Here is a 13,324-nt window from a genome sequence, read left to right as displayed (position 1 = left end):
CACGTTTCGCACTTACAAATTTTAAGGTCAACCTGCCAGATATGCAATTATTGAATCAACCCCTCAGTTCAGAGCAATAAATTCCAGACTGTGGAAGTCGCACACATTCATATTTCAATGTAACAGCTAAGGTAAGTGCACGAATTCCCGTGATTCGGATCCCGTTCGCTAAGTTAGGCTACGTCTGTCGACAAAGTGGAGCACCTCTAAATTTCAAGGGACCTCTGTATCTCTCTGCTTTACGGTCCGTTTGTAGGACGTGTACACTGCGAGCAGCCAAGCTTAAACGACTTCAGTTCGGCAACAACTACTGTCTGTAAAGCATAATTCGTGTAGCGTGGTGCTGACGAATCCGCAACGTGATCGTTTCTGCAACAGGGAATTTAGTCTGTGAATGTGTCCGGCACCAATCGCTGTGGTGGCTAAGCCATGCACAACGCAATCTGAATCACCTTTTGCTGACGAGAGTGCTGTATTTTGTGACAGGTTCAGAGTGGCGCAAGTAGAATCATGACCAATCTTTGGCCTGGCAAAGAAGCATGAAAAAAATACGAAAAAGTCTGGGTGCTATTGTTGCGATTTGCCTTGCAGGATGGAGTTCAAATGATTCACCTTGTGGATAGTTGTTGATCCCGTAATATATAAGCATTAAACGCGTCAAAGACGTTCTTAATGTCAGTTTCTATATAGATTCTCTGAATTAGTACCTGTAAGTGTGGGCTTCTTAGAAGAATTTTGAGAGACCAGAAATCCGGTCCACTTCCCAACCACCATTTCAATGTCTTCACCATAAGACGCTCAATTAACTGATCGTTGTACTGCAGCGAAGCGTAGGTGGTTGGAAAATGGTGTTGTGTTGTCGATGACGATGATGACGAACCATTCCTTAGGAAACAGGCATGCTATCTTCATTTATGGATTGATCTCCCTCGAATACTTTGCTCACTGATCAGTAATGCGGCGCTCTATCGACTTAGAATTTTGAATTATGGTATGCAGTACATTCTCGGTTGTTTCCGATTTGGAGTAGCCTGGATGACCGATTTAGCTAGTAAGTATGATATTCATCAACCCGGATTTTGAATAGGTTGCGTTGTGTACGGAACAAGTTTCGTATTAGACGCCTTCGTAGGCGATGATTGTTCGTAGAACTGATATTATTCCACCATACAGTGGAATGCCTTCCTGTGAGAAAGTAGCGTCGGCAAGGATAGCTAACAGAAAGCAGTTAAGCAAGTACCACAACTTCAAAAGAATGTTCAGAAATGGGTAACAAAGTGCTGGTAAAAGAACTCGATAGCAGGATTACTGCTGCTAGGTTGGGATAATATTTCATCTGTGACAATAAATGATCTTGTTGAAAAACTGAATGCTCTTAGAAGATGCTTCATATATTGTGTGGATATTGTACCAAGTATTTAGCGAAACACACTACCACTGCCGATGAAATAAGTTTGAAGCTTGGCTTATCTGCAATACATATTGTGGGTATACATGGCTACGCATTCTAACAAGTACTCTCTTCATTTGTTTGTAATGAAACAACCTCCGAATCGTTTCACCCAGTACATCCCCTATGCGATTAGAAGTGCTACTTCAGATTATACCAGCCGCTCTCCTAAAATGTCATGCAGTTCAATGAAGTTGACGGCAATTTTCTGCATCCACCTACTGGGACTTCCAGTGACAATACGCCTGAATGGATGAGTGAATGAATGGTTGGTTGGAATAACGGTTGATTGCATGACAAAATGTCTGCCGAGATCAGTGAGGCATGGAGGCACTCGCGGATTTGTGCACCAATCCAAGTGAAACAAACGCAACGACCTAGAGATAAATCACCTATAGGGGAACGGAGATCGCTGCTGGCATGTTTGTCGTTAGGTAAATTTTAAGAGTATGAAGAATTATATGCCTGATCAAAGATGCTAGTTAGTGCTGCTAGCCTGTAATTAAAGCCTCTTCGTAACCGATCATGGTCGCAACGATTAGTTAGAAGAGAATAGTTTTAGCTGGTGTTTGTGTCTAATGGAAATTATTCTTGCTCAGAAACCAAAAGCATGTTGGATTACTCACAGAGCCGAACCATGGAAGCCCATGAGAAGATGACCCTGATGTGGGAATAAGGAAGTCTAAGTAAGAATTCTCGTTTACATTTGAATCAGCTAAAACATACTGGACGTCCCTAAGCTTGCCTCATTCAAAACTCCCTAGAATTTAGAGAAGCCACTCCAACAGCTGGAACAAAAATGTGGAGTATCCGTAACGTTTGTTAGTCTCCTATTCACAGATTCCGTCGGGTAATAACTAAATAGTCAAAGCAGGGCAACGTCTCGCTTTTGACGTAAAATCTTTATCAAGTCAGGCTGAGTTTTGAAGCAGGTGGATGACCTCAATGATGAAGGTCGGCTAAAATTTATGCCCAAATCTCACGACAAATGAAGTCGCGGATTTAAAGGAATTTTTGTCGAGTTTTGGGGTTAAATCTTCGTATCCGAATACTTCAGTCAGAGGGTATTCATGTGTGTGATTTGCAAAGTTTGTCGGTCTGTATGGGTCCGTAAACTTTACGACAACTTGTTTAGGTTGTGAGATAACGTGAACTTTGGAGTGGGCATAGATATTAATTCAGTTTGATCTGCTGATGACTCACGTTCAGTGACAGCAGTACATCGCCACTGGTAGCGTTTTGATCCAGAATCACCCTTCTGATTTTCCTAAAAATTACCAAAACTGGTGTTCCATTGAGCTGGCCTGATGTAAACTTTTGTCAAAAGCAAGACATCAGGAACAATGGTTCCTCAGACAGTTTTTTCGTAGCTTAACAGTCTTCCGGTAACGTGCATCCTCTCGAAGACGTACAGTGGTGATAGGCGACGGGTGTATGTGGCATATTGCTGCCACTAATAGCATATATAGCTTTCCCCGAACGGAGGTCGTAAAATTCAGATGTATTTGTTAGTCTGGAAGCTTATGAGTAAACGACTGCTGATGTCTGGGAAAAATTCCAGTGAGGACAGTAACGCAATTTTTACAGTCTGAAAACTTTATCATATGATCTGTTACGAATAACTTATACGTTAAAATTGTTAAGCTGTGTTGCACTATAACGTTCAACTCTGATAACATCACGTCTTGTACCCAGTCATTACAAATGTTCTAAGGAAACTCTCACACAGCGTGCTTGAAGCAAGGAAGCTTAATCACTGCCGTCACATCTTTTGTCATTCTGTACTTCAGTTGAAATGTAGAGCCTCTATCAAAAGTAAGTTTCAAAATGCTTTTCAGTGAAATTTAACAAACCGCCCATACCTTTATCTTAAAAGCCTGAAAATTTCTTTTAGTTGAAATCCGAGTGTTCACTGAGCGGCGCCGTTACTGAAGTCTCTGAATCATCCACAAACCTCTACAGAAAATTTGAGCACAGGTGCACATACACCGCTGCTCTTGTGGACCACAGCATCACGCCTAGAGTAGACCGAACAACATAGAGCATACACTATGTTTTATACAAATCATTCCAGTTATATCTAACTTGTAGTGTCTCCCAAACTACATAACAGAACAGTTTGTGTCAGGTGGCAAATTTTCTGATGGATGCAGAAGTCAACATTCATTTGGACCCAGAAAGCAGCGTAACAGTTGCTTGGAACATGCAATGGGTTCAAAAAATAGCATTTACCCAAGCATAAAGGAAACTACTCACAAGGTTGCTGAAAACTCGTCGACAGCCCTCGACCTGTTTCGCTCTTCCAGGGGCTCATCAGGTAGGCGCAGTGCCCTAGTTTCCATCAACCTTATGTTCTACTTGAAGCCAAGTTGGACACCATCCTTAATGGGGGACACCGGAAACTCCTTTGGTTTGAAACCACTCGGCAACAAGTACGGCTATCCGCATCTAAGACCACCTAAACTTCCTAACCTGTTTCTAGGTCAAGAAGTTACCATGTGCGGAGGACTAACCGGCCGTTTGTTTCTAGTGTAATAAGTACCAAAGGATTGAAACACGCCCTGTAGGCGACAGATGCTACACGAATAAACCAAGGGAAAACGCCGCCAATAGTTGTGTCCCATAGTGGGTGGAGTTTTCACTGGCTTATGGGAAATATAATTAATGGATACCAGTAGCACAGAGAATGGAACTTGCAAGATTGGCAACCGCACACGTTCAGCGTTTGTCAACACGGCCTTCATTTGTTCAGCTGTTTCACACAGTCATCTCTTTCGTTTTTTTAATGCTGCTATAACAGATGGCATGACCTGAAACGATTGCAGTGGATCGCCGTGTTTTTCTTCTGAAATTTCAACTGACAGGATTAGAAATTTCGAAAAACCGCAATCAAAGATAGCGCTTTATAGTTCTTCGTAATTAAATAATTGAAAGCCCATTGAATTATGTAGCTGAATGTCGCAGTTATGCTGGTGGTTCCCAATGACATACCACTGTTGCTTCGTAGAAATCGTCGTGTCAAATAGTTGAACATCATTTCTGGCATCACTCTTTAGACTAATTTATTTACGGCCAAGGAATAATCTTGGTCCTTTTGGACATAAACTGAAAGTTCGATTATGACTACAGAGCACTAAAACAAGTTCTAGTAGACCTAAAATGTCCACAAACCCCTTACAATTTTCACGCGGGCATAGGACGCTACAAACTTTCATGGCCTGATAAAAATTGATGGGAGATGAGTCCTTTAATTGGACTTTAACTCATTTTATTTCTTCAGTTTCTGATTACAAAAAGTGTTCCGCAGTACAACCTACAGAAGCACCCGTGGTTTTCTGTTCCACGGTTTACTGGGTGTGACTCAGTCACTGTATGCCTTTCAGGTTTGTATACATTTTCTCAAAAGCTAGTAGAATTAAAATGGAGAAATCACTTACAGAACCATTTGGATTTTACTACATATGGTGACAATCTTAGTTTCGCTCAACGTTTCTGTCTCAAATGGATGCCAAAAATGCGGTCCCATCTCTTATCTAAGCCCTTTTAACCTGGTGCAGGTTTATTTTGAATTTCGTGTAGAAGCAGAGAAATACTAATTGCCGGTCTTTGTGAGCATTCGTTCCCTTTGGTGGTCTCTATGAACTCCAATTATTATCATATTCATTATATCGATTATTGGGTTCTTTTCCACACATCAGTCCCTGAAGTTGACTTCAACCCATCCTACAACCCGAGCTGTTTGGTTTATCCAGCGGGGACATACTCGTCAATCAACAGAATTCGGTCAATGCGAGATCCGTACACCTTTCCAAGCTCGAGATAGACAGATAGGTCTTCATACAGGTATTCTTTCTGCGTGATTCAGTTCAGCGCCCTGATGGTAAAAATAAAGTGGGGAGGTGGCCTTTAGATTATTCGGCCCGAGCGCTTAGTCTATACATTTTTTAATGCATCGATAATGTATATTTCCTATCCCAAATGTACTGAACGTTAACCAGACATATAAATCTAGGTAAACAACAAATGAAAATCTACTGCAACTTGGAAAAAGTTTAGAACCGATTGGGAAGTCATCGTTTCAGAAGGGTTTGGTAGATATTCGGTAGTTTTTATTTGGGCCTTATGTCCCTACAAAAATCCATAAAGCAGATGTCTCAATGAGACCATTAGTAGATGGAATAGGTTTCTCACCGCATGAGCCGGCCAGATTGTTGGCCGGTACTTTGAAGCCCCTCACCGGGCAATCTAATACTCACATTAAGAATCTATATGACTTTGCCAACAAAGTAGTGGGGGTCACCGTTGAACCAGATGCAGTCCTTGTAGGTTTCGATGTCAACTCGTTATAACCAAATGTGCCAAAAGGGGACTCTTTAGAAATAGCTAAGCGACTCCGACTAGCAGACACCACCCTTTCAGAACGGACACAGTTTACGGCGGATGAAATAGTGGAAGGCATAAACACATGTATGAATCCCACCATTTTCGTTTTCAACTTCATGGTTTGCACTCAAGAACGAGGTCTAGGTCAACCTCGGGTATACTGGCATTTTCAGAATGTATGACACATAAGATCGAGGTGAAACTAAAGACCACAGTGTACAAGAAGCCAACCGACACTGGGGCAGTTTTGAACTACTCTTTTGTTCATCCGAAATCGGTATTCGCTAGTATTGCCCCATCAGTCTTTAAGTGTGTAAGGGCCCCGTGCACAGAAGCTGATCGGACAGCGGCCCAAATTGAAATAAAGAATAAACTTCGGGATAGTGGATGTCAAGCCAGTTTCATTAGGCGTCAATTATGAAGGGTGCTAGTACCGGTGGCGAAACTCAAACGGAATGGTGTGGCATGGCTGTTATTCCATAGAAACCAGGGATATCGGAGATTATTTGAAGGATTCTAAACACGGCCAACACAAGAGTAGCGTTCCAGGGAAGAAACATCCTGCGCCTTGCACTGGTGCAATTGAAGGTTTGCCTTCCGGCGAACATAACTAGGGACTGTCTGCAAAAGCAACTGTAAAGACAGACCGCCAGGGAACTTCACGCCAGAATCGGAGTGCATAAGAGGAAAATAAACAGGTCACTAAGAAGCGCTAATGAATATCGAGCGCTACTAAAAGACTCAGCAGTTGCATAATGTGCACTGGACACTGGGTTGATGACTTGAAGCGAGGACTACGGTCCACGTCACAGAGACCCAGGCGGTAGAAATCGTCAAGCATCCGAGTGTTGACAGAATGGAAGGCGTGGAGCTCGCAAGCGTGTGAAGAACGGTTTTAGATCAGTCGAGCTGACGCGTGTTGGTGTGCGGTCATCGGAAGGAGAGATAGTCAGCATCTGAACTTCACTTGACCTAACCCACCCCACCAAGTAAATCGCCGCAGCCCCACAAAGACCAACGAAATCTATCAGTGACAGCCGCGGTGAGCGAGGACTACGGTCCACGTCACAGAGACCCAGGCGGTAGAAATCGTCAAGCATCCGAGTGTTAACAGAATAGAAGGCGTGGAGCTCGCAAGCGTGTGAAGAACGGTTTTAGATCAGTTGAGCTGACGCGTGTTGGTGTGCGGTCATCGGAAGGAGAGATAGTCAGCATCTGAACTTCACTTGACCTAACCCACCCCACCAAGTAAATCGCCGCAGCCCCACAAAGACCAACGAAATCTATCAGTGACAGCCGCGGTGAATCATCAGTTGAAGCGAAGGAAGTGAAAGATTAAGGAACCAAACCCAATCAGAATTAATTTGAAATTTCCCCCTCCAAATCCATCAACGCAAGATCTTGACAAACACACAAACCGACAAGAGTTGTTAATTGACACTCAAAAACTGATCTAGTGTGATGAAGATTTACTGATTGGTTCCTTGTCTGCCTTAAAACCTGGCCAACTTGGTGACCTGCTTGGTTTGATGAAACTTTTGTGTCAAAAGCGAAACGTTGCCCATACAAAAACTACCGATTGTTTACCAAGCCCTTCTGAAACCACTGAAACTTGGTTCGTCGGAGCCCTCCAAACTGCTCCTTTGTCAAATTTTCACATTCACGACAATTCATAGAAAAACTTTTTTCCACAAATACAGTGCAAAACCGAGAGTGTGCAACTCATGGTATGTGGCGAATATTAGAAAGGAATGAATCCTATTCACTGCTCCTTTGAACAGTATGGACAATTATTTTATTCTCGCTCCTCACATAGTTTTACGTATCTCTAAGATCTCACCATCATTCCTCTCGAAAAGAAGGCCGTCTTATTGTGACTTTGCAACGATACCCGAACTCAGCCATAAACTGAAGTCCGATTTGTCGAAATATATGTAGCTCGGGTGTGTTTACTGTTGGTTGATAAGATGGTAGTTGATCTGTTCGCCGAGCTTGACAGCTCAGCTTGGCAACTCAACAGCTTGGCCCACTTAAATGCACACTGACGATGTCTCCACGACCGGGAACGAAACGTTTGCAAACCAATTGCTAAACTCGGCAAAAGGACCAAGTGCAATCTGATCATCCAAAAGTGAACTAATATCCCGATTCTTTATTAAAAAATTCGAATTGTTAATCAAACTTTCCTTTAATATTATTGTCTTTAAGTTGTTTCCTGTCAGTTGGTATTCCACCTTGGCACGAAGTACTCTGGGTTCGACCTCACCTGTACATAGGTCAGACAAACTATGGTGTCCAATGATGTACCTACGTGTATTAAATTCCATTTCAAAAAGAACTTGAGTCCGAAACACCCCACGGAGGATTTAAAGTAATAATTTACAACATTTCATTCATTTTCATACATTTCCGGTAGTTGAAGTGAGGAATAATTAAGAATCAGTCTTCCTAACTCGTGCGCTTAATTTAAAGGAAGGGGCATCTTGAACATTGAGTATTGCTTAAGAATTTCTTCGCTATTCTGGATCCTGCCGATTTGAAGATCGATATTAGTTGGTCAGTGCCACATTTTGTTCACGTTCTGGTATCCACTCTCAGAGGCACCTTAATGGAGGGCATACAACACCATTGTCTCTTTTTCTTGATCTTTACAAATTGTCGCTTTTTAAAAAGGATTATGATGTAGCGTGCGCAACATATGGTTTCTCGTGTGCTATGTACCTGCACAAGAGAACGGGATTCTGTAAGGTGTCCTGAAAGCTGCTTTTGATCAGTTATTCTAAGTAAGTAGAAAAATCGATCATTATTTTACTGTGCTTGAACAGTGAGTCTAATAGGGACGATCCGAGGATTAGAGCGGAAGATTCTGAATGCATACTGCTGGGATACTGAGGGATGGTCCGATTGAGCTTATTCTGGATCATGTAACATCACGGTCGATTTGCTTTGAACGTTCGGAGATGCACAAGTTGTTAATTTAATTACTTTGCCCCTGTACTGACTCAAATGCTTACGTTTCAGGCCTAATTGTGTGTTCGTCGCACTTGATGTATTCATAGCATCAATACTGCAGTGGATTTCTGTAGGAAGGAAGCAGTTATGATGGAGAAGCGATCCAACATATTTCCACGGTGGCAAATTACGTTGCTGGTTCTCATGCGTTTTTAGAACGACAGTAGGGGCATTCACTGGCTTCCACGAGTTGGTACAGGAAGAAGTTTCATATAGTCCGCGATGGTTTTTATCTCAATCCCACTCCAAGCTTTGGCCTGTATAAACCAGAACATACGCAATACTGTTGGTTGTCCCACTGGTTTGATTTATATGATTCGTGGTTCCCCTAGAGCACAAGTTTCTTCTTCAATATGTTTACAGAATAAGCGAGGGTGTTGGCAGGGTTTTTCTTCTGGAGATAAGAAGTAGCGTACATATGCGTATATATATATATATATATATATATATATATATATATATATATATATATATATATATATATATATATATATATATATATATATATATATATATATATATATATATATATATATATATATATATATATATATATATATATATATATATATATATATATATATATATATATATATATATATATATATATATATATATATATATATATATATATATATATATATATATATATATATATATATATATATATATATATATATATATATATATATATATATATATATATATATATATATATATATATATATATATATATATATATATATATATATATATATATATATATATATATATATATATATATATATATATATATATATATATATATATATATATATATATATATATATATATATATATATATATATATATATATATATATATATATATATATATATATATATATATATATATATATATATATATATATATATATATATATATATATATATATATATATATATATATATATATATATATATATATATATATATATATATATATATATATATATATATATATATATATATATATATATATATATATATATATATATATATATATATATATATATATATATATATATATATATATATATATATATATATATATATATATATATATATATATATATATATATATATATATATATATATATATATATATATATATATATATATATATATATATATATATATATATATATATATATATATATATATATATATATATATATATATATATAGCGTTCGTTGATGAGGTGATCAGGACTGAATCCCCTTCGTGTCTTTTATATATCAGTTACCAGCGTTCTGGATTACACATAAAGTTAGGCTGGAAGTTTAAAGTAATGTCCCATTGGATAAAAAATAAACACCGCCAGTAATTATACCTGAATTGTGTTACCTTTAGTTGTTCCCTTTACCTCATGGGTTCGTCTCTGAGACTATCAAAGATTTGAAAACAGATAAGAAAACACTGGACCAAACTGTTACCAGTTAAACTCTAAAAAATGTGGGATTAATCTCACATCAAATTGGAGATACGTTAATACGGTCGATAAATCGTGCAGGGAAATTCCGCCAGCGTTCCTGCTAATTGGCACTGAAATTTTGCTGTTAAATTACTATTTCAGCTCCTGCGTTGGGCGAAGTACCACATCAAGCGTACACGATGACCAGCACATCAAACATGTGAACAAAATAAGTCAAACAGTTTGTTAACTCTCTATCGTAGAGTTATCGGACTAAAACTTGTCACTATTTACTGTTTATTTCACCCTCAATCGGAAAACTCACCTGACTAGTCCTAATAACCCCTGTTTCTGGTTCCATTACGAAATACTTGTTCGATTCTATCCGAGATAAACCAGCATCATCCATAGCGGTTGCCGATTCCGAGCGTCCAGATTCATCCCAAGTTGATTGTTCCGTGTTAACTGGAGCAAAGTAATATCTCAGAACAGCACCACGATCGCGATCTGTGGCAGTGATTGTGAGTATTTCCTTCCCGGCTGGGGAATTTTCCGAAACACGTCCAACGTACACACGGCGAGAAAATTCCGGTTGGAACTCATTCACATCCACTACCCGGACAGTGATCACACGAGCCGAAGTGAGAGCATGCGGTTTCCCAAAATCGTGACAAACAACCTTGGTGCTCACAACAGGTTCGATTTCATAGTCATACATCCGTGAAGTCCGTAGGGAATATATTCCAGGAGCACTGAGAGTTAAAATGAAGTTAGGTGATACTGATCCGCCAATGAATGGTCTGTTGAGGTCGTCGCCACTGGACTCATTCAGGCTGCAGGTGACGCGAGAATTTTCACCCACATCTGCATCGCGCACGGTCAGTACAGCAACTTGACTAGGTGGCGTATTTTCGAATATACTCAAGCTCTCCCTGAAAGACGCTTCACTAGACTTTTGTCCCGTGAAATCCGGCGGTGGTGGGTTAGCAGATGCAAGTGCTGCTCCAGCAGCCACGGTGTGAATGGTTGGCGCAAAGTTGTTAATGTCTTCCACTAGAAGGGTTATTTCAGCAGTGGAGTTTTCGTCCCCTGCACACGCAGGATTGACCGCATCACATGCGATAACTTTAAACCGATAGTTGTCCCGGATGTTTGCTGCTAATGGCCGTTTCAGTCGGATCTCACCAGTGTCACGGACTAATTCGAATGTTTCGAACAAGTCAGGGTCTACTGTACCGTGTAATGCATACAGAACGCGGCCCCGGTCACCCGCATCCAAATCGGTGGCATTCAAATGTAGGACCACCTCACCAACTTTAATATTTTCTTGAAGCTGTTTCTTGTATCGTGTCACCTTAAAAATAGGCTTGTTATCGTTTTCATCCAAAATCTGGATCTCTAACGTCTGACGAGCACAAGCACCCGGGTCACATGCTTCCAAATTAGCTGTATATAATTCCGTTTTCTCACGATCTAGAGGCCTAGTCAGCTGCAATCTTACCGATGGAAGTTCTGTTAGGTCTAAAACAAATGTTCCGGTAGGTTCAATTAAGCTATATCTCTGTATTTGATTGACTGGTTCAATGTCGGCATCAGTTGCTGGAACTAGATTTATATGTGTGCCAACCAAGGCAGATTCAGATATAGCTACTTTCTGACTGGGGGATGTGAAAGCTGGTCGGTTGTCATTTTGGTCCTGTATGTCCACTTTCAAATTAACAGTGGCAGCAAATTCACCGGTTTCTTTGTTCGTGATAAAAACTGACGCATCGAGTTGACAAGCCAAGACACCACAACATATTTTAAAGTCTGGGCACAACCGTTCACGATCGATCAGACGAGCTACTCCAACTTCACCCGTGTTAGGGGCTACGGAGAAAAATGTATTATCTGTTAAAAAATGCAGTTTAGTTCCCAGTGTTGCAGGGAGTGAGGAAGACACGGATCCTATTCTTGTATGGGGTGGAGTTTCTTCACGCATTTGCAAATGCACCTGCACTTCTTCCGCGCATTCACAGGAAGCCAAAATTACTAGAAGCAGTAATGTACAATATCGGCCGGAGTAATTCATGTCCACAAGGAATTGGCAGCTGTAGTATTGTGTTCGTTCGAGAAAAAACAGCGACTTTGAATTGAAGTAAAACTCCAGTCGGTAAGCAATGCAGTTGGTTTTGTCGTAATCACATTTTTATTACTGTTTGTCTGCAAATTCTGCGATCTTATGAGGTAGGTCATCAAACGGTACCAAACCTTTTTGGAAATCACAGTTCGTCGAAGGGTGCGTCTGAAAAGCTGTAATACGGTCGTCTGGTTATCGTTTTTTCTGTGAACACTTGAAAGTGTCGATCACTTGGTGATCATCCAACGGAGAGTCTAACGTCTACCGCATGATCCTGGGGCAAAGTAGCACATGTGATAAAATTCGCGGGCGGTGATCTTGCCAACACGCGCGCCGGATAGATACAGACACGTGCCATAGACGGTGATGTGAAATTTTGGACCATAAGGATGTTGGTGAACGGACAGGCTTCGGGATGAGATTTGGCCGTGTCCTCAGAGCGCCCTGAATAACACACGAGCGTTTGGACGTACGCCACACGTGATGGAGGTGCTGACACGGTTTAAACAGCGTGATTGTGCACCCAGGCAACAACATACAGTCATGGTACTAACACACCGACGAAGCATCCGTTTTCCTACTGGCAGTGTCCATTAGACCGATCATCCTTTGATAGGCCAATCGGTCTTTGGACGACAAACGACCGTTTGTGTGCATGGGTTTGGCAATCTGGCCTAATCGATACGGCACAGAAATCGGTGCCAACCAGGCAATAAATCGATAACTGGGCATCAATTCTGATCAGGTTTGGCTTTGGCATGGCCAATGGGATGTGCCATGTTGTGTTTTCTCTTGTGTGGGCTAAATGTTGATGGAGAGACTCTCGTTGACAGGAGGTAAGATGATACGAACCAGGTGCAGCTGTGTGATGAAACTTCAGCTGCGTTTGGTGGTGCAGAGCGCACTT

General features: G+C 40.6%; 1 protein-coding gene across 1 annotated transcript in view; it reads right to left on the bottom strand.

The window, feature by feature from the left end:
- T265_06647 (hypothetical protein) overlaps nt 1–12,695 on the bottom strand; it is a gene marked incomplete at both ends in the record, with an annotated part of 46,658 nt that extends 33,963 nt beyond the window's left edge. The window contains one exon of the mRNA XM_009171967.1: nt 10,624–12,695. Within this exon, the coding sequence (XP_009170231.1) occupies nt 10,624–12,369 (1,746 nt within the window). The remainder of the gene's footprint in view (nt 1–10,623) is intronic.
- Nucleotides 12,696–13,324: the final 629 nt, after the last annotated feature.

Source organism: Opisthorchis viverrini (genome assembly GCF_000715545.1).
Source record: "Opisthorchis viverrini unplaced genomic scaffold opera_v5_142, whole genome shotgun sequence".
NCBI classification, from domain to species: domain Eukaryota; kingdom Metazoa; phylum Platyhelminthes; class Trematoda; order Opisthorchiida; family Opisthorchiidae; genus Opisthorchis; species Opisthorchis viverrini.
This window is presented reverse-complemented; position numbering and strand designations above follow the sequence as displayed.